General features: G+C 61.2%; 8 protein-coding genes across 8 annotated transcripts in view; 3 read left to right on the top strand and 5 right to left on the bottom strand.

Annotated features, from left to right (window-relative positions):
• Positions 1 to 277: 277 nt before the first annotated feature.
• SPRG_02099 (hypothetical protein) lies at positions 278 to 7,741 on the top strand (the record flags this gene model as incomplete). The annotated part of the gene is made up of 32 exons (XM_012340650.1): positions 278 to 369; positions 419 to 485; positions 528 to 617; positions 666 to 920; positions 962 to 1,415; positions 1,465 to 1,604; positions 1,648 to 1,741; positions 1,789 to 1,885; positions 1,942 to 2,161; positions 2,212 to 2,433; positions 2,483 to 2,623; positions 2,671 to 2,952; positions 2,997 to 3,123; positions 3,165 to 3,316; positions 3,366 to 3,601; positions 3,651 to 3,873; positions 3,922 to 4,100; positions 4,147 to 4,251; positions 4,296 to 4,498; positions 4,557 to 4,650; positions 4,698 to 4,800; positions 4,841 to 5,047; positions 5,099 to 5,275; positions 5,332 to 5,526; positions 5,578 to 5,862; positions 5,916 to 6,293; positions 6,338 to 6,470; positions 6,520 to 6,635; positions 6,685 to 6,901; positions 6,952 to 7,157; positions 7,208 to 7,343; positions 7,404 to 7,741. 32 exons carry the CDS (start codon positions 278 to 280, stop codon positions 7,739 to 7,741), a joined length of 5,964 nt encoding a protein of 1,987 aa, XP_012196040.1.
• Positions 7,742 to 8,224: 483 nt separating this feature from the next.
• SPRG_02098 (hypothetical protein) lies at positions 8,225 to 9,281 on the top strand (the record flags this gene model as incomplete). The annotated part of the gene is made up of 2 exons (XM_012340649.1): positions 8,225 to 9,213; positions 9,269 to 9,281. The coding sequence occupies 2 exons, from the start codon at positions 8,225 to 8,227 to the stop codon at positions 9,279 to 9,281; spliced, it is 1,002 nt and encodes a 333-aa protein (XP_012196039.1).
• Positions 9,257 to 10,543, bottom strand: SPRG_02097 (hypothetical protein). Its single transcript, XM_012340648.1, has 2 exons — positions 10,206 to 10,543; positions 9,257 to 10,159 (listed from the first exon to the last, which is right to left on the bottom strand). The coding sequence occupies exons 1-2, from the start codon at positions 10,422 to 10,424 to the stop codon at positions 9,278 to 9,280; spliced, it is 1,101 nt and encodes a 366-aa protein (XP_012196038.1). The 5' UTR covers positions 10,425 to 10,543; the 3' UTR covers positions 9,257 to 9,277.
• A 70-nt stretch (positions 10,544 to 10,613) lies between these two features.
• SPRG_02096 (hypothetical protein) lies at positions 10,614 to 12,716 on the top strand (the record flags this gene model as incomplete). The annotated part of the gene is made up of 7 exons (XM_012340647.1): positions 10,614 to 10,990; positions 11,039 to 11,171; positions 11,221 to 11,274; positions 11,323 to 12,042; positions 12,087 to 12,374; positions 12,425 to 12,577; positions 12,631 to 12,716. The coding sequence occupies 7 exons, from the start codon at positions 10,614 to 10,616 to the stop codon at positions 12,670 to 12,672; spliced, it is 1,767 nt and encodes a 588-aa protein (XP_012196037.1). The 3' UTR covers positions 12,673 to 12,716.
• A 15-nt stretch (positions 12,717 to 12,731) lies between these two features.
• SPRG_02095 (hypothetical protein) lies at positions 12,732 to 18,089 on the bottom strand (the record flags this gene model as incomplete). Its single annotated transcript, XM_012340646.1, has 5 exons — positions 17,651 to 18,089; positions 16,914 to 17,599; positions 15,855 to 16,863; positions 13,747 to 15,807; positions 12,732 to 13,699 (listed from the first exon to the last, which is right to left on the bottom strand). The coding sequence occupies exons 1-5, from the start codon at positions 18,027 to 18,029 to the stop codon at positions 12,732 to 12,734; spliced, it is 5,103 nt and encodes a 1,700-aa protein (XP_012196036.1). The 5' UTR covers positions 18,030 to 18,089.
• Positions 18,090 to 18,210: 121 nt separating this feature from the next.
• On the bottom strand, positions 18,211 to 20,096 carry SPRG_02094 (hypothetical protein). The gene is made up of 8 exons (XM_012340645.1): positions 19,387 to 20,096; positions 19,257 to 19,339; positions 19,105 to 19,208; positions 18,907 to 19,057; positions 18,805 to 18,855; positions 18,673 to 18,738; positions 18,408 to 18,620; positions 18,211 to 18,351 (listed from the first exon to the last, which is right to left on the bottom strand). Exons 1-8 carry the CDS (start codon positions 20,072 to 20,074, stop codon positions 18,280 to 18,282), a joined length of 1,428 nt encoding a protein of 475 aa, XP_012196035.1. The 5' UTR covers positions 20,075 to 20,096; the 3' UTR covers positions 18,211 to 18,279.
• Positions 20,097 to 20,407: 311 nt separating this feature from the next.
• SPRG_02093 (hypothetical protein) lies at positions 20,408 to 20,605 on the bottom strand (the record flags this gene model as incomplete). The annotated part of the gene is made up of 1 exon (XM_012340644.1): positions 20,408 to 20,605. One exon carries the CDS (start codon positions 20,603 to 20,605, stop codon positions 20,408 to 20,410), a length of 198 nt encoding a protein of 65 aa, XP_012196034.1.
• Positions 20,606 to 20,624: 19 nt separating this feature from the next.
• The window catches only part of SPRG_19399 (hypothetical protein), a gene marked incomplete at both ends in the record, with an annotated part of 2,265 nt that continues 520 nt past the window's right edge, over positions 20,625 to 22,369 (bottom strand). Inside the window, 2 exons of the mRNA XM_012340888.1 lie at positions 20,625 to 20,927; positions 20,978 to 22,195. Of these exons, the coding sequence (XP_012196278.1) occupies positions 20,625 to 20,927; positions 20,978 to 22,195 (1,521 nt within the window). The remainder of the gene's footprint in view (positions 20,928 to 20,977; positions 22,196 to 22,369) is intronic.

Below are 22,369 nucleotides of genomic sequence, written 5' to 3'. Positions count from 1 at the left end.
GTCATCCGCCGACCGGCGCTGACGATGCCATGAGCTCTCTGATTGCTGCGTTCTCTCGTGCAACCATGCTCCCATCGAGTACGACCTCGGTTCACTCTCAACGATGCAACGGCGCGGCTGCGGTGGAGGTACCGGTACTGGCTTAAAGTGGCGTCGGTGTTTTAGCCAATCCAAAGCCATGCACCCGATGCGGCCAATCCGAGCGCGGGACGTATTCGTATAAAGGGCAAACTCTGGCAGTTTCTGCCGTAACGCTCGGGCCATCGACGCGAGGTCCATGCCACGCGGGACGGACCCCAAGCCGCCCAACCAGCTCGAGAAGGACAAGCCCAAGACCCGGCCGCCCAAGGACGCGACGACGCTTCCATCGTACGCCCGCCCTTGTCGCGAGCCCGACGCGATGCAGCATGCTACGTAGGCCAAAGCCCCGCAAGCATGTACGGCCGCGCACCGAGTCGCCTGCAGCCGTCATGCCCATGGGCGAGGTCGACGCACGTACATGTACTGCAGTGGCTGACGTGGCGTAGAAGCGCAAGGTCGACGTCGCGGCCAAGGTGCCTGCCCACATGGGTAGCATCACGTTCGAGGCTGACATGCCGGGTGGCAACGGCGGCATGGTACTCGCTTCCTTGCACCCGCGACGCGCAACGACGTCCATGTATTAGGAGCTCGAGATTCTCAAGGCGATCATTTTGCGCGAAGACTATGTGGCGCGGCTTCTCGAGATGAGTCAGAGCGACGCGCCGCATGCGCTCATCGGCGCCATGGCCAACACCCTCGACCTGCTTCGCATCACGACGGTCGAGGTCGTCGAGGCGATTGTGCAGTGGCGCAAGCAGCAGCAAAAACATGTCCCGTTCAAGTGGAATGGGATCAACTACCTTCTCAAACTACCGACGGATCTCAATTTCCTCCAGCAGGTACACTATGCTACCGAAGATTGCTCGTGCGACAATAGTAGTGCGACGTCATGGTGCGCTGGCTCGGCTTCTCGATGGAGCGCAACCCGTTCATTATGCCCGACAACCTCGACAAGCGCGGCGATGACACCAGGCCGTTTACCCCGCCACCGACGATACCTGCCGTCGACACCTTTCTCGAAGTCGGCGGCATCCCGGTCTCCCCACTACGCCCGTTGCGATCATCCCAAGCCGTCGCCGCTCGCCCACCCAAGCTCCGGTCGGCGTACGAGACGCGCGTCATCAACGACGAAGAGCTCGTGCCGCGACAGCTCACGAGCGCCGACGCCAATGCGAGTAGCACTCCGTCCGTGCGGTCGCGGGCCACATACGTGTTGCCGAGCCAGATTGGCAACCTCGACGTCTTGCGCATCCGCGAAGCAGAAAAAATCGTCTTGGCCGAGGAAGAGCTCTGCGGCCGGTATGCACGGGACCTTTACGGACGCATCGTGCCCGGTACGCGTCGCTACAGCATGATCTTTTGGACTTGACATCGCGTACGCAGAGGCAATCGCCAAGCAGCAAGTAAAGACCGTCGCCATCCAACGCGCGCACGCAGCATCGACCCGGGAGCTGCAAGACACCTCTACCATCGAGGTGCACGAGCCGACAGTGGACGCACCGCGGCAACCACGTCCCACCGAAGTACCCCCCGCCTTTCTTACATGTCAATCAAGGGATTGCGTAGCTGCGCAAGTCCGCGACAGTTCCCTCAAGCGCGCAAGTGGTCGACACGACCAAGCTCAAGCAAGCTGGCACGCTCGCACCAACCACAAAGCTCGGTATACCCCGCCTTCTTGACAAAAGCTCGGTCACTCAACACGCTTAGCCATGGAGAACCGTATTCGGTACCCGATGCAGCGGTCGCGCGGCGCTCGGATGGAGCAGGACCTCGAGCAAGCACGCGTGGCCAACGCCCAGCTCGAGTACGTTGTCAGCTGCTCACGTTTTGGCAACAATTGGATCGTTTCCCATGCCTCAGGCAGCACATTGCCCATCTCCGGGACACGATTGCAACCGAAGAAGCGGCGCTGGCGCTGGCGGCGTCGTCGACGTCGCTGCCAACCCCAACACTCGAGATGCTCCGACGCGACTTGCAAGCCCAAGTCGACCTCTTTGCGCGCAAGGCGACCGAGATCACGCGCAAGCAGCAAGCTATGGAAACGTTCAAGTTGGCGCAAAAATCGGCGGCTGAGACACAGGTAGGACTCGACCATATGCATCGACGGCGTTGCTTATCCCACGTCGCCAGCGCCAAGCCGAGCTCCTTCGCCGTCGCCACATGGACGAAGCGCTCTTAGCGCTCGAGCGCACCAAGCTCGTCGAAGTGGCGTCCGCGACGCACATCCAGCGCATTATCCGAGGCATCCTCACGCGGCAAATGTACAAGACGGTGCGCATTCGATTTACGATTGCGAGCACGTACATCCAAGCGGCTGTCCGCGGCTTCCTCGCACGGCGCCGTGTGCATCGGGTACCTTTCTTCTTCGCGAGCGTTCACTCAGGCACACGATCGGTGCTAGCTCTATGTGCGGCACAAGTCAGCGATTCGTATCCAGTGCGCGGCGCGCGGCCGCCTCGCTCGGAACGCCACGCGCCTCGAGCGCTTGCACCAGCAGCAGCACAAGGCAGCGATCAAGATTCAAAAACAGTTCGCGGCAAACGTGGCCGGGATCGCATGCGTGCGTACCGCGCCCTCTGCGACTCAAAGCGGCGCATGGTGGAAATTGCGCACCGCCTTTTTGAGTTTGAGCTTGTGGCCATGGGCGCCGCGCTCTGCGCATACGCCAAGTTTCCCACGTCGCCGTACACGATCAAGCCGACGTACATGCTACTGGGCGTCGTGCGCTTGGTCCAGTCGATCTGTCTTTCGTGCATGACCGTGGAAGACCGGGATGCCATGTCGACGCCCGTCCATGAGATGCGCTGGATGGAAGCCGGGCAGTACCTTCGCCGCGCGGCGCGCCTTCTTCGCTACCTCACGACCATCTCGGTACGCACTCGTTTCATAGCGCTCCGATCGTAGTGTGTGTTTAGGCAGCCGCCGCGCGACGCACAATTGCGCTTCTGCCGGAAACGCGCACGCTGCTGGAAGCTCACAAGAACGACGTCAACTTTTGCACCGAGCACTTGGCGTCGGCGGCATTAGGTACCGTCGATGCACGTGCGACGACAACGACGACGACGCCGACTCTTGGAACGTAGGCGAGTTGGAGCGGCCGTCGACGTTGCTCTTGGAATGGATCACGCACCTCGATGTCGTTCAGCGTGTCCAGAGCACGTTCTTGACCGCGACGCCTGTCTGCACGCTGGATCTACTGCAGTACAAAGCCGACGACCGCGCCGAAGATGCCAAGGTATACATTTGTGTGTTTGTTTCGAGCGCACTGGAAAGCAGGTGTGTAGTGCGCGCTGGAAGACTACCACAGCGAACGCCAGTTTGTGCCACTGGGCCTCATTCAAGACTGCCCCAAGCGCACGCGACCGATCTTGCTTGTGCTCTCGCGCGAGCTGCCCGGCCACGCCAAAGAGATTCTAGTCGCGCAAACCATGGCCGCGTTTCCAGGTCTCTTTCTTCGCATCAACAGCCACGACCCGATCCAGCTGGCGACGATGCAGCCTGCGTTCGATGCTGGCTACAGGTACTGCCGTCTTCATACCGTAGCAAGAACGTGCTCACATCCGCGCTAGCGTTCTCTTGGACGCGGACATTGGGCTCAGCATCGGGCAGCAGCGCACCTTCTTGGGCCAGTTTGCCATCGTGTTGCGGGCACTGCGCCCGACGCCGCTCTCGATCTTGCTGAAAGGCTCGCTTTCGAACCGCGCGGGCTTGGGCCATACCCCGGGTACGTACGGTATCTCCGAGCAAGACGCCGCCGCCATGGTCGACGGCGACGCGAAGCACCAAATCCAAGTACGCACATATACTTGCTATCGCGGTCGCTCATGCGCATGATGGCAGCTGGCGGCCGATGGACTGTATGCGCTCACGAGCGGCCGTTTGGACCACGAAATGGTCGCGGTGAGCTTGATGGATCGTCCGCCCGTCGCGATCGTGCTCGTGATGGAAGCGACGCTCATCTTGCTCACGCCGTCGCAGCGCTTTGTCTCGCCCGCCAACACGACGTCGACCGTCACGTGGTACGCTGCATGGTGCGATTCGATCCGAATCACGACGTTTCAACAGGCGCTTGAGCCGGCGGCTCTTGAGTGCGCCAGCGACCTTTACCGCGATGCTGGAAGCGCTCGACGTCGAAGACATTCCATACGAAAACGTCGCCGTGCTGCGCGAGTACGCATCTCCATCGCGTTCAACGTCGCATTTGTACTGCGTAGGTACCTCGACTTGGCCGAGTGGCCCGTCCACAACGACTCGACGGGCACGCTCCTCTTCCGCCTCGCGCTCTTTGTCCGCGCAGTGACACTCTATGCGCTGGCGATCCAGAGCCGTGGCGGCGCGGCCGACGTTGTGACGCGCACCAAGCCGATTCCTGGCCTCTTTAGCAACGTCATCACGATCACCGACCCGGTGGACGAAGGTGCGTGCGTCCTCATCGACTCGACGGCAAGAGAACGATACGGGACGACTATACGTAGACGACTGGTCGCACAAGGACGCGATGGCGCAGATCACGAGTGCGATTCTGCAAGACGTGCGCGTGCACCGGCAGTCGGTCAAGATTGGCGACCGGTACACGGAGTGTAGTCTCATCTTTGCGACGACAAAATGCTTGCTAGGTACCACGTGGTGTCGCTGTACCGCGACTGCCATCGCGTTTACGTGACCGTGTACGACCCGCTCACGTCCCATCTGCTCCGCACCGAGATACCAGAGACCTTTGTACGTCTCGCGTCCATGTACGAGATACGATGATGCGTAGATGAATACGCTCTTGGCGCCCAACTCGTTTGAAGCGGCTCAAAACAAACAAGCGCCGTCGACACCACTGGAACTCTACCAGCGCGTTGTGGGCTTTACCACGCTCGCCAAGCCCAAGGGCATCAACATGCAGCCGATCGTCGAGCTCCGGCCCCACGCGGTGCGGTTGAAGAAAGTCGGCCGGCACATCCACGGCCACTTTGCCTCGGTGCTACAACCTCCATGTCGACGGCGTTGGTTCAAACGCGCCGCTGTTTAGATTGTCGTTTCGGAGGTTGCGCTCGGCCACGTTCGCTTAGATGTCTTTGTCCATGATGCTTGGAGTGCCGGGCGACTCGCGTGGACACTAGACGTCGATGACGCTTGCTTGCAGCAGCTCAAGCTCGACGCGTCCGACCCACTCGAGCTGCAGGCCTACCAAGACATGAACGTCCAGGTAGACGGTCTCTTCCTCATGAGGTTGTGGGATCGAGCCATCATCATGGTGCCCAGGCGATGTACCAGTATGTTCTCGACCGCGTTCACATTGAAGTGTCCGAGCTCTCCAAGCCCGTGCTACACCACATCAGCCACCGTGTTCCTCGCAACATGATCGCAACGCCGCATGACTTGCGCGTGCGTATCCGCAAGCACGGCGGCTCTGGGCGCCTCCTCCTTCGCACCACGATGCAGCTGCGTCCTCAAGCGGTAGTTCGAGGGCAACACACATCCATATCGGTCTCATTTGAGTGTGCCTAGCTGCGCTGGGTGGTCTCTGTGTTTGACATTTCCATGACCGAGACGCTGCGGATTGAAGCCTACCGCCCCGACACATGCACCAAACGGTCCGTGCTCGTCTCGTCGCGTGAGCGCCACGAACTGCTGCTGTCGTCGCGACGCGTGGTGTCGACTCGCGCTCTCTCCCCGCTCTGGCTGCAACACATCCTGTCGCATTTGGTCATGTCGACCGACGACGCATTGGCACTGGATCTGGACATGACGACCACGGGCTTTTACCTGCCATTGCACCCCGACCATTCCAAGGTACGCTGCGTTCTGTGGGGTTGCTTACGTCTCAACCCCTCCTTATCTTTCAGCTGGCGCGCAAGCCCGGCATCAAGGTCATTGTGACCGCCAAGCTCTGCGCAATGACTTCCGCGTACGGCCTCTCGCTCCACATCTACTTTCCCACCACAAGTACGACGCACGAACTGCGTCTCGCCGATGCGCAAATCCAGTCGGCGATCTCGCTACCATGGCCAAGTGCCACGGCGAAGGACCGCCGACGCGTCGTCTACGCGCTTCTCGGGCTCTGTGCGTACGACACGGACGAGCGCGTCGTGCGGCTCACGTCGCCGTCGGGCTTTGTCGAGTACGCGGCGCAGATTCGGCCCGCGCCAAGTGCGGTACAGTCGGCGGCAACGACGTCGGCGCCAGTCGTCGACACGCGCCCGGTCGACGCCGCACCGATCGACGTCGACCTGCTACAAAACACGCTGCGAATGCTCGACGCGCCAAGCGCCCACTGGTGCTGGTGTACGATGCGCCGGTCCACGTGCACGCGAGCTCGCACCGGTGCAATGGCACGCTCTTGCGGGTCGATGTCACCATGACGGCGTATCTCAAGCCAGTGCGTGAGCCCAACAAACCGGGTACATCCTCCTTCCTTTGTAAGAAGCCAGTGCTCGAAGCATGGCGTAGGGCTGCCCGATATCCTTCGCGACGCCGACTGGTTTGACATGGCCCTTTCGTTTTACCACCCCGACTCAAGCACGAACTGTGAGGCGCACATTGATGGTCTCCACGACCTGCGCGAGGTCTGTCGTGTCGGCTGTTGGAGAAAGCGCAAGCAAATGCGGTGTGTAGGTCGTCGGGCCGGACGCCCAGGAGCTCGTTGGCTCGGCGACGCTGCCCGAGCTGATGCGACATATCGTCATGCACCGCCTCGACCGCACGCTCTCTCCTGACGCCCTGCGCGTCGAGTTTGTCCGGTCGCGCATGTTTACGCATCACAAGGCAACCCCCGTGAACGCTGCGATGGACGCCGATGCATTTGCCCAAGACGGCCACCTCATTAAGGACGGTACGGGCGACGCCGCAGCACCCTTTGATGCCCACACTGCGCTCATGTAGCCGACGCCCGAGGCATGAAACTCCTCTCGCAAGTCAAGCACCTGCGCCAGCACGCGGTCATTTGCACCGTCTTTGACGTGACGCCGGCCAATGCGACGCGAGAGTCGGGCCTGGCCCTGCGCGTCGACGGGTACGTTGCAGCCAGCAGCCAGCAGCTCTCCATGTGGATCAACGGCGCGGCGCTGCGCGAGGCCATTGGCCCCGACGTACGCACACTCGACTTCGTGGTCTTGCGTAATGCAAGGACTGACTGTAGGTGCATCTATGGCGCGAAGAGCAGGCGCAGAGCTTGGCCGCGCACGTTGTCAACCTCTTGGACGTCGAAGTGCATGGCGACAAGATCTACCGGCTGTATGTCAAGGAAGTGATCGCGCCGCTTCGCCGCTCAAGCGGTATGTCTCCCGCTTCGTGGATTCGGAAGCCAATGGAAAGTGTAGACGAGGGTGGCGCAGACAAGTCGCGCAAAGCGCCGTGCTTGTTCAAAGCGATTCGAACGGTCGGAGGGCAGCGCTTGCTTCTCGGCGTCTACGACACGCAGAGCTCGACGCCCGAGACACCCCTCCGCGTGGACGTGTACCAGCCGTCGTCGTCGCTCTCGACGTCGTTTGCCGTGCCGTTGACGCGGTTGAGCACGTCGATCGCGCGAGGATCCGAGTGGGATGCGCGGGCGATGACCAAGGACGACCTCCACGCGGCGCTCGACGAGATGCTTTCGTACTTGCACGTGACGCACGTCGAGTTGGAGTGCGGCACGAACCTCTTTGTCGAGTGGGCCAGCGTAACTTCTTAACACTCTGATCGTGCCAGTGGCTGAGCTCGGTGACAACTTGATAGATAGATAGATAGATAGATAGATAGATAGATCGAGCCTCCAGCCACAGCGCTCGACGACGGCCTCCGCCTCATTCCGACGCCACCAGTAAACTCCTGAAGAAGCGTGCTTGCTCCGACGGCTTCTGAAAGTCGCTTGTCTGCTATGGCACCGGCCACGATGCTGCAGCAAAGCTCCGGACTTCGTTCCAGCGAGGCGATGATGCGCGTTTAAGGCACGTCGTCCGCACGGTGGCAATAAGAATTGCGTGTCATGACCTGGCACCGCGTCAGCATTCCAAGTCTTAATGATCCAAAGTTGCCCGAACGGTCCTGAAGCGAAGAGCACGTCTCGACCCTTTGCGGGAATTCGGTGCCACGGCGATACGGTTTAACCTCGTCGTTGCGTTAAACCCCACGGATACCATGTTGAAACGCGTAAAACTCGGGCCACCGACGGACCATGCTCTGTCGGCTCCGGTTCCGGTTTGCGCCGCCGGTCGCCGTGCCAAGTAGCGATACGCTGGTGTCCATTCACGTCGAAGTTGTCGACGAGCATGGCCAAGGCGTCTCGCTGGCGACGGCCACCAAGGCAGCGCATACCACTGGGTGGTCGCTCGTCGTGTCGGCCGGCGACGCGCCGCCCATGCGCCTCGACATGACCGCCGCCCAAAGCCACGGCGTGGTGCGCCTGACACTGCCGTCGTCCGACGCCGCATTTCGCATCCATGCGCGCGCCGTCTCGGTGGTCGATGCGTGTGCGCCAATGTACACAGGTCTGCAGGCCTTGACCAGCGCGAGCGCCGTGACGCCGACGGTCCTCGTGCTGCCGCTGTGCTCGACGTGCATCTCAAGAGGCGACAAGTTCATTGCCGGCGCCATACCCATTGCGCTTCGCGTCTACGATGCCAACCTCGTCCTTCACGAGACTTACGGTGACGCGATGGCGGCGCATCAGTGGGACGCAGGTCTGTGCCTCGCGTCGCATCTGCAGACGTGGCTATCCTCGACGCCGCCGCCAACGACCGTGCTCGAACTCGGTGCTGGTTCCGGGCTCCTTGGCCTCGCACTCGCCAAGTGGCTTCCGGCAACGTCGACAGTCGTCCTCACCGAGCGCACGTCCTCGCTGCCCCACCTCAAAGAGACCCTTTGTCGCAATGCATCGGTGGTCACCGCACAAGTCCATGCACTGGCGCTCGACTGGGGCGACGACTGTCCGCTGCAGGCCATCCGCGCCATGCTACCGAAAGCTTGTGATCTTGTCGTGCTCGCCGACGTTCTCTACTGCTGGGAGGCCCACCCGCGCTTGCTATCCTCGATATGCGCGCTGGTGCAGCTCGGCCACACGTCGATCGTCCTCGCCCACACACACCGCAGCGCGCACATTTCGGCGCATATCGCAGCGCTCGAGACCGACGACGTGACCGTTCGCTGCGGCCATTGCGACGGCGTGTGCGGCTGGACCGCGTGGCGCTGGCAAGCGCTGCAGACCATGGGGCAGACACAGATATTCGCGTTAACATACAAAGCCATGACAGCGTGCGATGGCGTGTCTACTCGATGTGGCACCGCGTCTTGATCTCGGTGACCGTGGTCTCGGCCTTGAGCGACATGGGCTTGAGGATTTTGTTGGCCTCGAGTGCCGAGATCGGGCTCGCGTAAATGTCCATCTTGTAGCGAGCGAGGGGCGGAGCTTGCTCGTGCCGTGCAGCGCGACAAAGAAGCACCACACCAGCGGCGTGACGCAGCGGTAGTCGACGCCGACCTTGAGGTTGGGGCGCGGGAGGTCCGCGTCGCCAGCGATCGCGCCCGTGAGGCGTTCCTGCCACCCGTCCATGACCAGTGCCTCGTTTGTGATCGGACCCGGCGGCGGCCCGCTCATGGCCGCGTAGAGAACCCAGCGCTCGATCCACTTGGCGTCAATCACGAGCCAGCACTCGCCACGCGCGATCTTGGTCTTGTCGTGCTTTTTTAAAAACGTAAACTCTTCCTTTCGGCGCAAGTCAAAGTCCTGCGAGTTGGCACGGCGGCGTGGCAGGGCGAATTCGAGGATGCGCTCGGTCGAGGCGAGCTCGCCGAGGCGCTGCGTGACGGCGTCGAGGGGCCACGCGCTCACGTCTTCGCCGTTGATGGCGACGAGGCTTGCACCAGGGTGGATGCTGTCGTGGAGCTCGAGCACGCCCGGCGAGCCGTCCGGTAGCGTTTGAAAGCCTTGGACGACCGCGCGGTGCTTGACTTGACCGTCGAGGAGGAGGCCGAGCGGCCCGGATGGGCAGAGCACGACAATGTTCTCCGTGACAAACTCCGTGCCATTCGAAGCACGCCGGTCGGCGAGCGGTGGCGCCATGACCGAGAATGGCGTCGGCGGCGCGGCGTCGGTCTTGAGCGGCGAGAGCGGCTAGTAGGATCCAAGATGAGAAAGAAGGCCATCGGACGAAGCGCACCTTGTGGATGCGCCAGCCAAGGACCTTGGGCTTGTCCTTCTGTTCGCGCAAGATGTCGCTGACTTGCTTCATGTTGAGGCCCGAGACGTCCTTTTGGTTGATCGCGACGAGGACGGAGCCTGGTGGAATGCCGCCGTGCATCTCGATGGCGCCGGCGAGGCCCGACGGTAGCTTGGCAAACGACTCGATCACGGCTTCCGTGTCGTTGGTCCGGTCCATGACGATCGCAAGCGGGCCCGCGGGCACGTGCACCTCGACAACGTCGTCGTTCGTCGACGCGGCGAACGGGCGGAGGAGCGCTAACGTGTCGTGCTCAGTCTGGCAGGTCAACAATTCACACAATTACCACCAATCACAGCCGTGGATTCTCGAATTTCCATGGCAACCCAACAGGCAACCGAAGATCCCATGCCAGCCGTGGACGTGGCAGTCGCCGCCGACGCGGAGCTGCCGGCAACCGAAGCGTCGCCCAAGATACAGGCGGCGCCGGCCAAGAGGAAGGCGGCGCGCCGTGGCCGCCCGCGCAAGAACCCAGAGCCCGAGTCCTCGACCGACGACGACGACGACGAAGAGGACGTGTTTGCGCTCTTTGCCGAGAAGAGCAAGCTGCTAAGCGACGACGTCAAAAAGCGGTACGGCGAAGTTGTCTGGGCGCGCATGCGGGGCTTTCCGTACTGGCCGGGTCATATTTGCGACCCCTCGATTCTGGACGCCGACTCGATGAAGCGATTCCTGCCTCGCATCGAGACGAGCTACTGGGTCTACTTTTACGAGGCCCACAACAGGTACTACTTGCAGCAAACCTCTCGATGTTTCCTATGCCATATATCTAGCACGGCGATTTCGTACGCGGACATTGTGCCCTGGGACGACACGACCAACGACTACCGCGATCCTCGCGGGTACCCGCCCAAGAAGACCGTCAAGCGCGTCAAGAACCTCGTGGAGGCCGTGGCGCTGGGCGACGTACGCGACTGTCTTTGCGGCGAATACCTCATGCCATATATGCATGTAGGCCGAAGTCGTCTTGCCGGTTGAAGACCGCATCAAGTGGATCAAGGAAAACCTGGTACCAATCATGTTTGCGACAGAACCTCCTCATCGTGTCGTGAGCTAGAACAAGCCGCCGGCCAAAGCGTCCAAGGCCAAGCGACCTCGGACGACGACGGACTCGGACGTTAGCCCCAAGAAACCGGCCAACAAGAAGCCGAAAACGTCGGCTGCCAATGTGAAGGAGGCCGCACTGGCGGTGGACGTGACCGAGTCGGACGGGCCCAAGGCCAAGCGCGCGCGGGCGACCAAGGACGCCATTGCCGCCGTCGAGCTGCCACTCATGCGCAAGGAAGACAAGCTGAGCAAGGACGTCGAGCGCATGCTGAAGAAGGCGGAAAAAGCTGCGGTCGCTGCTGAGAAGAAGAAGGCTAAAGCCGCCGAGCCCGCTGCCACCAAAGACAAGCCAGCGGCCAAAGACAAGCCAGCCGCCAAGGACAAGCCAGCGGCCAAGGACAAGCCAGCGGCCAAGGACAAGCCGGCGTCCAAGAAGGCAGCAGCAGCCAAGGAGAAGGCCAAAGCTGGGGACGACAAGCCGATCGACGACGAGTTGGAAGAAGCGAAACGCTGTGCAAAAAAGCTCCAGCGCTGCGCGCGCGAAGACTCGGCAGACGCCAATACAACAGCGCTTGCCATCATGAACTCGCTCATCGCGTCCGAGAAGCCCATGACGCTGGACGTCCTGCGCGGCTCGCAGCTGCCCGCGGCCGTCAACGCGCTTCGAGCCAGCGTCAACCCAAACGTGGCCAAGACGGCCAGCGCCCTTCGCAAGCTCCTGATGCAGCGCGTACGTCAGCTCGTCTCCGTCGCTCGCCTCTCATCTTCCGATAGGCTGGTGTGCCAAAGAAGGAAAAAGCCAAGTCGTCGTCGCCCGAGGCTGAACCGGCCGTTGAGCCCACTGCGGGCAACTCGCCCGCCGACGGCACGCCGCCACCGACAGAGGCGACCGAGGAAGCGCCTCGCGAGAGCACGCCTCTGGACGCGTCATTGGAGGCCGTCGAGACGCCTGCCGAGATGACACCGCCGACGCCGGCCAAGCCCGAGTGCCCGCACCGCCAAGTTGTGCGCCAGCTCTTGCAGCGCGTGCTGCCAAAGCCGTTGCTGTGTACAGAGATCGAGGTAATGACCGGCTCGAAGCTACAGCATGTCTCATCGTATATTCGAGGTAGTTAGCGCTCTACGATCGGTTCAGCGACACGACCGAAGAGTACAAGTCGCAAGCGCGGACCGTCGTCTTTGGTCTCGAGACGCACAAGGTGTGCCGTCAAAAGGTGCTCTCGGGCTCCCTCCCCGTGCTCGAGCTCGCATTCGCGACCGACGAGGTATCGAGTTGATAGTCTTCGTGTCGTATGACCTATCATGATGCTCTCGGTAGATGTTTGCCCAGTTGGACAAGTCGGCGTTTCTGCACAAGTAGTATACGCAACCCATGAGCTTTCCCACTTGCTTACTTGGTGCCGCATACACTACTGCTTCTTACGACTCGGTCGCGTCGTGGCGCGTGTTTGGGTGGTAGGGTCCAAAGAGCATCTTGCGGGTGGTCTCGTCGTCCTTGGTCGTTGTCGTCGTCTTGTCGGTCTTCTTCGTGAGCGCAAACAGTTTCTTCTTGACATGGTGGAGGCCCGACGACGCGCTCTCCTTTGAGACGCACCACGCCAAGTGCACTTCAAATTTGCGCAGTAAGCGCTTCCACGTACACAGCTTGGACCGGCACACGAACGGGGGCAGGTCCAACCCAAAGCCCGAGAGGTTGACGACAAAGCCCGAGCACGCGAGATGGAGGCAGATGTTGCCGACGCGCACGTAGTTGAAGAAGACGACTTCTTCGTTCTCGACGTCGACGTCGTCCCCATCGGCGTCGTCGTCGTTGTCTGGATGCAGCGACGATGTCACGGGCGCCGGCGGGCGACTGCCTGTGCTCTTCTTGCCAAACGACTCGGTGCGATTGGACGCCGCGCCAAAAAAGAAGGTAAACATGAGCTCGTAAAAGTCCACCGCGAGCTGAATCGCAAAGTCGTACGCGACGCCGGGGAAGAAACTCACTTCAAGCACCTCGAAGACGCGGAGTGGCGGGAATTCCTTGGCCAGCAGCGGGAGGCTCTCAGCCCGCAGCGACAGCAGCGGCTGCACGTCTACAGAAAACTTAAAACCCGGGCGATGATCGACGTGTGGACGACCTTGGGGCGTTGCGAGACGCGGTGTGAGGACGGCCATGGGATCGTCAAACGCCATGGACGACGCGCCGGGCCGAAGGTTTTGAATCTCGAGCCATTGGAGACTCAAATTGAATTTCGTCGAGAGCGAGTCGTAAAACACATGGCTGCCTCGGGCGGTATGGAGCGCAAGCGCCACAAACTCAATGTTGCCATCTTCCGGGCTCGTCCGAAGCCGGCACTGCGCAAGTCCAATCTCAAAAGCAACGCTTTTGAGTGCGGTGCTCGGACCTAAGACCATAAAAAATAAGAAAGGAAGACCATGGCAGTGTACGCACTTGGCGAGCGGAGGTCCCGACGACGGAGCTCGTCGGCGATCGCTTGCTGGCGACGCTTGCCGCCTTTTTGTGCAGCGCGAGGCGACGCATCGGACGAGACTGTCTTCTTGGTCGACGGCGGCGCGAGAAGCACGTGTTTGACGACGCTAAAGCACTGGAAAAACTGGTGCGAGTCCACCGTGAGCTCGATCGATGGCAGAGTCACGCGGATGCGCGTCGCCTGGTTGTGCAGCGTCATGGCGTACTGGACATGGAGCGCGCACTCGGCTAAAATGGGCCGTAGCAGCGACGACGCGGCCTCCTTGTACCAGAGAATGCCGGCTCCAATGTCGACGTCGAGTGGTGCGACGAGGCACCGCATCTCCTTGAGCTGGACGTCGGCCATCGAGCGGACACCGGCGGCGTCGTAGCCCCACTCGAGGTGGATGAGGCGGGACGCCAGCACGAGGCTGCTCTTGGTTGCCGGTTCGAGCACGTTGATTTGCACGTGCTCAATATCAAGTTGATACAATTTGACCAGATCGCGGGTCTCGTGCGCATTGGTCGCGGCCGGCGCGGCATCCGAGACACGCGGTCCGAGCTTGCCTTGCTCGAGCAGCTCCAATAAGGAAAGCGGCGCCACGGACTCGGGCAGAACAACGGGAGCCGTTGCCGCCGGTGCAGACGACGTGCTGCCTTTCTCGGTTTGCAGCCCGAGCACGTCGCGGTGTACGAGATCGATGACACCACAGACGTGGTCCCGCAGCGCGACCGTCCAGAGAAGCTTGCACTCATCGAGGTGGATCGGGATGTACGGCAGCGTGCTCTTGGCGTACTCGAGCACAGTCGCTTCCAGAAAAAACGACGTCGGTGGGCCCCGCAGAAACGGAATCGGTCCGGCCTTGGCATCGCGCGTCGTGAGCTCATACGCCCGCGTGCTTGTCGCAGCGATCCGGCACGTGGGCAGCGTCCATTCTCCATGCGCTTCGACAAGTCCGAGGGTCACGTCCAGTGTCTCGGCTTGGGCGAAAAACGCTTGGTTCGCGAACGCGTCTTGCCACCACGCCATCTGAAGCGGCGCAATCGTGACCTGCAGCGCCAGACGAGCGATGCGGTAGAAGCGTAAAGGCGGTGGATCGAGCGATACGGTCGGCGGAGCGAGCGGCGCCGACAGGCGATGTGCAAGCGCCCGTAGCACTGCGAGTGCCGACGCCCACTCGAGCAAAAGGCCATTGCAGTCGGTCTCGTGCAATGCGCGGATGCTGGCCGCCACCGAGAGGGACCACGCATCGCACGAGCGGTCGCGGTCGTCGAGGACGCAGTGCACCACGACGCTGAGCCGGGCCAGCAGCACGATGTCCGACACGAGGCCGACGCTTAGCTGCGTGACGTGCCCGTCAACGCGGTACGTCTTGTCGCAGACCACTTGCAGCTGCGCGACGCGGAGCTGCGCGGTGATATCGTCGGTTAGCGCGTACCGCAGCGCGACGTCCGTGGCCGATACGTCGACTTCGCCGAAAAATTGGAACCGCGGGTTGCCGCGGGGACCGTGGATTGCCTCCAAGACGGCCGTGTCCAAAGCGTACACTAATGTGCGACCGACGGACGCGGCGAGGGTGGCGACGGCGGTAGGGTGCAGCACATTTAGTGCGATGCCGTGCCCTGCAATGTGCAGGGACACCCCGAGGCGCTTTCCGGGGGCTCGCGCGTCGACGCTGCCAAAGTCCCCCGCCATGTCCAGGAGACGCCCGCCGAGCGTCAACGACCGCAGCTGGAGGTGCGCGACGCGGGCTTCGTCCACATCGTTCAGTGCCATGTCGATGCTGCCCGTGTCCATCTCGAGGTCGATCACCACGAGACGCGTGAGGAGCGGCCGGTAGACTTCAAACGAAAGCACGCTATCGAGGTCACGGACCAGCGCCGCGTGGTCGTCCGAGAGACTGGTGCTGGACGACGGCGTCAACGTCGTTTTGACGTGGTACTGACTGGCCTCGAGCCGGCCCGCAGGCCTCTGATGCGCGTCCAAGACCGTGGCCACGACGGTGCGGACGTTGACGTCGAGCTTGAGCGGCGGTGGTAGGCCTACGCTCAGCCATGAGAACAATGGTACTTACTGCTAAAATGCCCACTTCGGTCGCGCCGTGGGGGTGCCATGAGCTCTTGTAGTTGAAGCACGAGCGCCAATAGTCGAAAGTGGGTGCCGAGGACCAAGGACATGGACGTGAGATCCACTTGGAGGTGGCTCGCAGCACATGAGGCCGTCGGCTTGGTGTCGACAAGATGCAAGTCGGAGCACTCGATGACACAGGTCGCGTCGTGGCGCAGCACCAAATGTTGGACTTGAACTTGCGTCCTGCCGCCCTGCACGTGGACGTGGAGCTGTGTGATGTTGCTCGCGCAAGCTCCAACGTGTGGTATCTCGGCGATGTGCACACACATCTCTTTGCTTTCGAGAACAAGGTGCACAGGCTTCTTCGATGGCATGGGGGGCTTGGGGGGCTCCATGATGGTTTGGACCCAGAGCAAAATCGACAGCGCATTCGTGCCCGCAGCCAAGCGCGCTGCATGCAGTGGAAAGACCCAGTGGAAGATCCCTGCGTCGACACCGACCTCGATCTGCTGGACGTCGTTGCCACTTTCGGCAGACGCCACGTGCAGTTGAGTGAGCTGACAAAGGGGCAGTCCCAGCAGTGTCGCTTCGAGGGTCGTCATCGTCATGTCCACAACCACGCTCTTGGTGGGTGCGACCACCTCCGTGACCACCAACTGCGAGGCCGAGGTCACGACATTCAGAAGCTCGTCTTGCGCCAGCAGTCGCCACGTTCCATCTTGAATCTCGAGCTCAAGACGCGACTGGTCGACGGTCTTTGCGACATTCGCATGTACTTTGGTAAGATGCGTCTTGAGTGCTTTGTCCGCGTCAACGGCCTCGAACGTCGCCTGCCCGCAGCGCAGCGTGACCACAAGAACGAGGGGCACTTTAGGACGTGGCGAGGACGACTTGCTCTCTTGATACGCCCTCTCGGTCGCGTCGGCTAGCATCCTCAGACGCGTCGACCAATGCACGGAGAGCTCGCCGACGTCACTTGTCATCTCGATCGTCTCCATCTCACCTGTCAACCGGTGACGTACACGGACCTAATGCACGCGCTCATCTCGATATGCAAGCGCAAAGACAGAAAGCGTACTGTCATGGACGTCCAGAGCAGACACGTAACGTCACCGAGCCACACCGAGCCGCTGCGAACAGTCGCGTCCAGCGTCAGCTCGGTGCCCGAGGACTCGATCTGCTTGGTGACGCGGATCGCGTCGACCAGCGTGCGCATCCGGAGCTCGGTGGGAGCGTCGTCAGGGCCATGCACAAACGTCATCTGCAGTGCGATCGTGTCGAGGTGGAACGAAGTAGGAGGCTGCGCGCTGCGTGGCGCCGCCGTCGTCTTGGTCTCGGACGTCATCGCGCTTAAGTACGCGAGCAACGCCGCATGCAGCACCACGGTCGCACTCGGATCGGTGGCGTGTGGGCCTTGCACGGCGATGTGCTGCGGCAGTAGCTGGACATAGTCGAGCTCGATCGTGTACTGGAGCTCGTTGGCTTGAACCACCAAGGACGGACGCTCCGAGATGGCGTCCAATGACGGCGTCTCTAAAAGCTTGGCGACGACGCTTAGCTCTGCGTGCGAGATGACGACAGCGACAGACGTTGTCGCGCTCGTGGCATCGGCGATCCGCAAGTCGAGGTCCCGCACGAGGCCGAGACCTCCGAGAAAGCCGTTTCCGTCCTCGCGTGCAAGCATACCGCGCAGCGCGAGTGACTTGACGTGGATGTGCGTAAACTTCAAGAGGCCGACAAGCGCCGACGTCGACTTTGCACTTTCTACGTGTATCAACGTATCAACCGATCGAGATTGCACATACGTTCACGTACGGCGCTTGCGGCGAGCGGGAGGCGACAAAGGGGGTGGGCGCGGCAACGCGGTGACGATCACGTCATCCAAGAAGAGACGCAGGAGCTTGCCTTGCCCGAACGAGGCCAAGAAGGCCCGCAAATGCACATCCACTTGGAGGCGAGAGAGCTGGAGTTGCACGCCGTCGGTCGTCGCGACCTCGATGCCGCTAAGCGTGAGCGGCTGCAGCGTCATCTGCTGGATCCGAACGCGCTGGCCCGTGACGAGGCTTGCGATCCACGACACACTGCGCCCAAGGACATAGCGGCGCGACCAGTAGAGCAGTGTGAGCAGCAGCACAACGCCGAGTATGCTCTGGAACTGCTTGCTGCCGCCAGTCGTCTCGGCGTGCGTGGTCATGAGCAGCGGGTACGCGGTCCGCGGCCACACTCGGAATGGCGACCTTTCAAGATCGCGTTGCGTCCGTCTGTGGCACACCTCATCATGTCGTACAACAGCACCAAGGGTGCATCCATCGAATGCATGCACCCTAGATGAGCAGCATGCAGTACTCGACCAAGTAATAAACTCTAAGACGACAGTCTTTGATGTGCCACGTGCATTGCAAATTTAGCAAACGACTAGCTGAACGCTGTGGTTGGACGACTCTTCAAGCCGCCATCGACTCTTGGGCACACGCAAGGAGGCGCTGGACAAAGTCGACCGCGCCAATGTCACGCCGCTACACATAGCCATTCCTTTGTCGTCCGATGCAGATGCCAGAGAGAGAGAGCGTACCTCGCGGAGACCGGCGCTCCGGCGCGTTTCCATCACATCGAGAAACTCGGCCGGGGACAGCGCGCCATCGCCGTCGGCGTCGAAGAGCGCAAAGATGATGTCGACTTGGTGCGTCGACACGAGCGGGATGCCGCCGCCGCACGCAGCCCGCGTCGCCCGCAGAAACTGCTCCTTGTTGAGTCCGTTGGTCTCGTGGATCAGCTCCATGGCCACCTAGGTTCCAAAACACGTGGAACGGGCGATTCTATCCTGGTAACAAGGGTACCTTCATCGCATCGAGGTTGTCGAGGAAGAGGTAAAAGTTCTTAAACTCTTGCTCCGAGATGCTGCCCTACATAGATTGATACATGTATATACGTTCTGAGATATATCGTCGTGACGTGGCACGTCCACGGACCTCCATTTTATGCAGCGCATCGACCTTCGCGACCCATTCGTCGAGTTGCATCTAGCATCGCAATGCACACCCATATCGTCTTGCAGCAAAATAGCACCGTACCTGGTCGACGTGCGAGATGAGAAACATACCAAACTCGCGCGGCGAGAGCTCGTTGCTCCCGTCCACGTCATAGTGCTCGAAATGCAGATGCATGACCTCGTCCTTGAGGCTCTGGCGAAAAGCCTTGAACTTGGCGTACGTCAGCGTCTCCCTACGCACGAGTCAGCTCCTCATGGTGCACCGTGCCGGACGACGGACGTGGCGAAATCACCAAAGAGGTTCTTAAAGACAGGCGTCGAGTTTTCGTCGAGCGTACGGTCCTGGCGCCCCGCGGGCGTCCGGCGGCGCATGAGCTCCATGATCTAGGCGCCTCGATGAACACGCATGGTAGATCGAGTAGGGCAGGGTACCTGCTTGAACTCGCGGTGGTCAATCTCGCCGTTACCGTCGTCGTCAAACATCTTGAACGCGAGTTCGAATTGGCGTTCGGGAACTAGCATGCCATGATGAGACGTCGCAATGAGATCAAAGTCGTCGTACTGCTGAGGAGCGTCGTAAAGAACATGTACTCGGGGTACGAGATGAGCCCGTCGCCGTCGGCGTCGACAAGGTCGAAGAAGGCGTGCGTGCGGCTCACGGGGCCGCCATGCGTGGTCAGAAACGTGTCAAACTCGCGCTTCGTGACGTTCAAGTCGCGGAGCACGAGCAAATGCGTCTGCAGATCCATCTTGGCGTACGTCGTGCCGAGCATCGTGAGCAGGAGTTCCATCTCCTTCATATCGCCATGTGCCACGGGACGTTTCGCGAGCTTGGCCGCGTCCATCTTGTCGCCAAGCGCCATGAGCTGCGTGAGGAGCTGCTTGTAGGCCGCGACCTCGGGCTTCTTGGGCGTCGCGAGCGCAGCCGCCGGGTTGAACGTCGTGTTCTTGGACCGGAGCTCGACGCCACGCCGGAACGAGTAGGGCGTCAGCGCGCGCGAAAAGTCGGCCGGCGTCATGTACGACTGCTTCTCGAGCTGGACGCTCGCAAAGTACTCGAAGACGCGCTCGGGCGTGCTGAAGCGGCGCAGGCGGTTCTCGTAGCGCCCGACGATCTTCTCCTGCGCCGTCGGCGCATACTCATCCGGCGTCGCCTCAGCGTAGGCCATAGAGGCAAGACAGGTGGACGAGCATAGGGCCATGAGGCCGTGCTGTCGCCCGAGGAAGCGCGCCGATCGCCACGCTGCCATCGTGGTTTTGCGAAGTGACCAGATCCTAAACTACCACGAGTGCTTAAACCGAGGGAATGATCGTGCACCTGGCACGCGCGCACGTTGCCAATTTAAAGAATAAAACGATTCGAGGTATCATACATCTATCAAATCAATAAAAATAAAAAGAGAAAACGATCGGCCCAGTGCGCGCGCTCCAGACGCGGCATGCGTGGCACACCACGTGGCGTGCGGCCCGCAGCCGCGACGAAGCTGCCGTCGCCCATGCGTCTGGAGGCCAATACGATGGCGCCGGTGATGAACATCGAGATCGTGGGCATGCAAGGCGTCGTATGCTATCAGTTCTATTTTTTAGGTGCTTTTGGCGGGCGCAATAATTGGCTTGACTAGTCCTACGGCCTGCCCGCGAGCGCATCGTCTCTTTTCTTCGTGGGCCCGAGGCATCGCGCTTCCCAACGACGGCGAGCTCGGGCCGCGCTCACTCGGGCCACACACATGTGCCCCCGTTGTCTCGTCACCTTGGCTGTCTTCTTCGTTGTCTTCTTCCATCAAAGACGACCGCTGCGCGCTACCACTCCTTCACCGACTCGAAGTACCGGTCCATGAGCATATTGGTCAGAATCGGGTGCGACCCAATGGGCGCCGTGACAGCGACCTCGAGGTTCGGGTGCGCCGCTTTCGTCGCCGCCACCACGTGTTCAATGTCGCCGCCCGGCACCGCGTGGCGACCGGACGTGAGGAAGAGCAACGCAAGCACGACAAGGCCCGACGAGATCTTATATGTCTCGAACGCATGCGAAAGGAGCGGCTCGTTAAAGTCGTACTGCGGCTCGTCGACGCGCTCCATGCTGGCCGTGTGCACCTTCTCGACCTACAACGCATGTCCTGAGTCACAGTTGATACATTGATAGTGGCACGGACCGCGCCGCCCAGCAGCTTTGTGAGCTGGGATCCAATCAGGTCGCGCGACAAGTGCACCTCGTGGTTGGTTGTGCCCCGGTCGACGACGATGACGCGAATGTCCTTCTTCTCAAACACTCCGCGGTGGTCGGCGATCGCACCGCGCACCTTGGACGCCAAAATCTTGGCGATCCCATTCTCCGACGGCTTGGAGATGTCGACGAGGCAGCGCGCGATCGTGAACCGATGGCCCGTAAAGGCACTAACGATTGACGGGATAAAGTCCGTGAGCGCATCGCTGTTGCCGATGAAGACGGGCAGCACGACAAACTTGGTGGCGGCCGTACTCGGGTCGGCGACGACGCCCGCGACCGCGTCCTGCAAGAGCACGGCCGGCACGTCGTCGAGCTGCTGGATCGGGATCGTGTTGGAAAGAACGCAGCTCGACGGGACAAAGCGCACGCAGCCGTTGAAGCGCACCGAGAGGTTGCGGCACATGTCCCGGAGCGCAAGGACCGCCTCGGGCTGCAACGAGCCCTTGTTGACGACAAAGCAAATGTGCGACTTGGACGCGCGCATCGACGGCGTGTTCTGCTCTTCGTCGGCTTGCGCCACAAAGCCTTCGCGGTACGTCGGGTATAGGAGCTGGACGCCGAGCTCCGACTTGATCTTGGCGTTCGAGAGAAGACGGTTCTCGACATAAAAGGACTTGGCCATGTCGCTCATGCTGCTTTTCACATCGTCCCACGACTGCAACGGCGGCACGTCGGCGCCAAGGAGGTCGCATGCAAACGTGACCGCGTCGTTGCTGCTCGACGGCTCGTCGTCGCAGACGTTGTAGATGCTCATGGGCGACGGCGTCGCGATCGACTGCATGAGCACATTGACCACGTCGTCAATGTGGATGCGGTTGAAGACCTTGCCCGGCATGTGGATGCGCTTGGCGCGACCGGCGCGGACCTGCGCAATGGTCCCGCGACCTGGGCCGTAGATGCCGGCGCAGCGAAAGATGTGGACCGGCAGACCAGACGCGAGCCACTCGGCCTCGACGCGCGCCCGCTGCTGGCCGCGCTTGGTCGCTGACCGCAGCGGCGCCGTTTCATCGAGGACATGGCCGTGGCTGTCGCCGTACACGGACGTCGACGAGAGGTACCCGACCCACTGCAACGTCGATAGCTTCTTGAGCTCCGGGAAGAGCGTCGCGAGCACCTTGTCCTTGTCGTCGTCGCTCGTCGGCGGCTGCGGCGGACTTCAAGAGTCGCGGGGGGGGGTCTTCGAGGAGGCGGGAAGAGGAGTCAAGTATTCTCACTTCAGAATTCGAATACAACTATGCCTGACGTTTACTCAATATTGTGGGATTGTATCTTTAGGTAGGTCGGGAGTTTGGCCATCGATTCTTCTTTTAGACTATTA

Source organism: Saprolegnia parasitica (assembly GCF_000151545.1).
Source record: "Saprolegnia parasitica CBS 223.65 unplaced genomic scaffold supercont2.5, whole genome shotgun sequence".
NCBI lineage: Eukaryota > Oomycota > Saprolegniomycetes > Saprolegniales > Saprolegniaceae > Saprolegnia > Saprolegnia parasitica.
This window is presented reverse-complemented; position numbering and strand designations above follow the sequence as displayed.

What these genes read in the sequence shown, in the direction of transcription:
- SPRG_02097 (XM_012340648.1), bottom strand. Translation starts at nt 10,424, where the DNA reads ATGGACCGGACCAACGACACGGAAGCCGTGATCGAGTCGTTTGCCAAG. An exon ending in TTGGCTGGCGCATCCACAAG is followed by an intron (nt 10,160 to 10,205) that starts GTGCGCTTCGTC and finishes GGATCCTACTAG; the next exon opens with CCGCTCTCGCCGCTCAAGAC.
- SPRG_02094 (XM_012340645.1), bottom strand. Translation starts at nt 20,074, where the DNA reads ATGGCAGCGTGGCGATCGGCGCGCTTCCTCGGGCGACAGCACGGCCTC. An exon ending in CTTTACGACGCTCCTCAGCA is followed by an intron (nt 19,340 to 19,386) that starts GTACGACGACTT and finishes ATGGCATGCTAG; the next exon opens with TTCCCGAACGCCAATTCGAA. An exon ending in ACCACCGCGAGTTCAAGCAG is followed by an intron (nt 19,209 to 19,256) that starts GTACCCTGCCCT and finishes CGAGGCGCCTAG; the next exon opens with ATCATGGAGCTCATGCGCCG.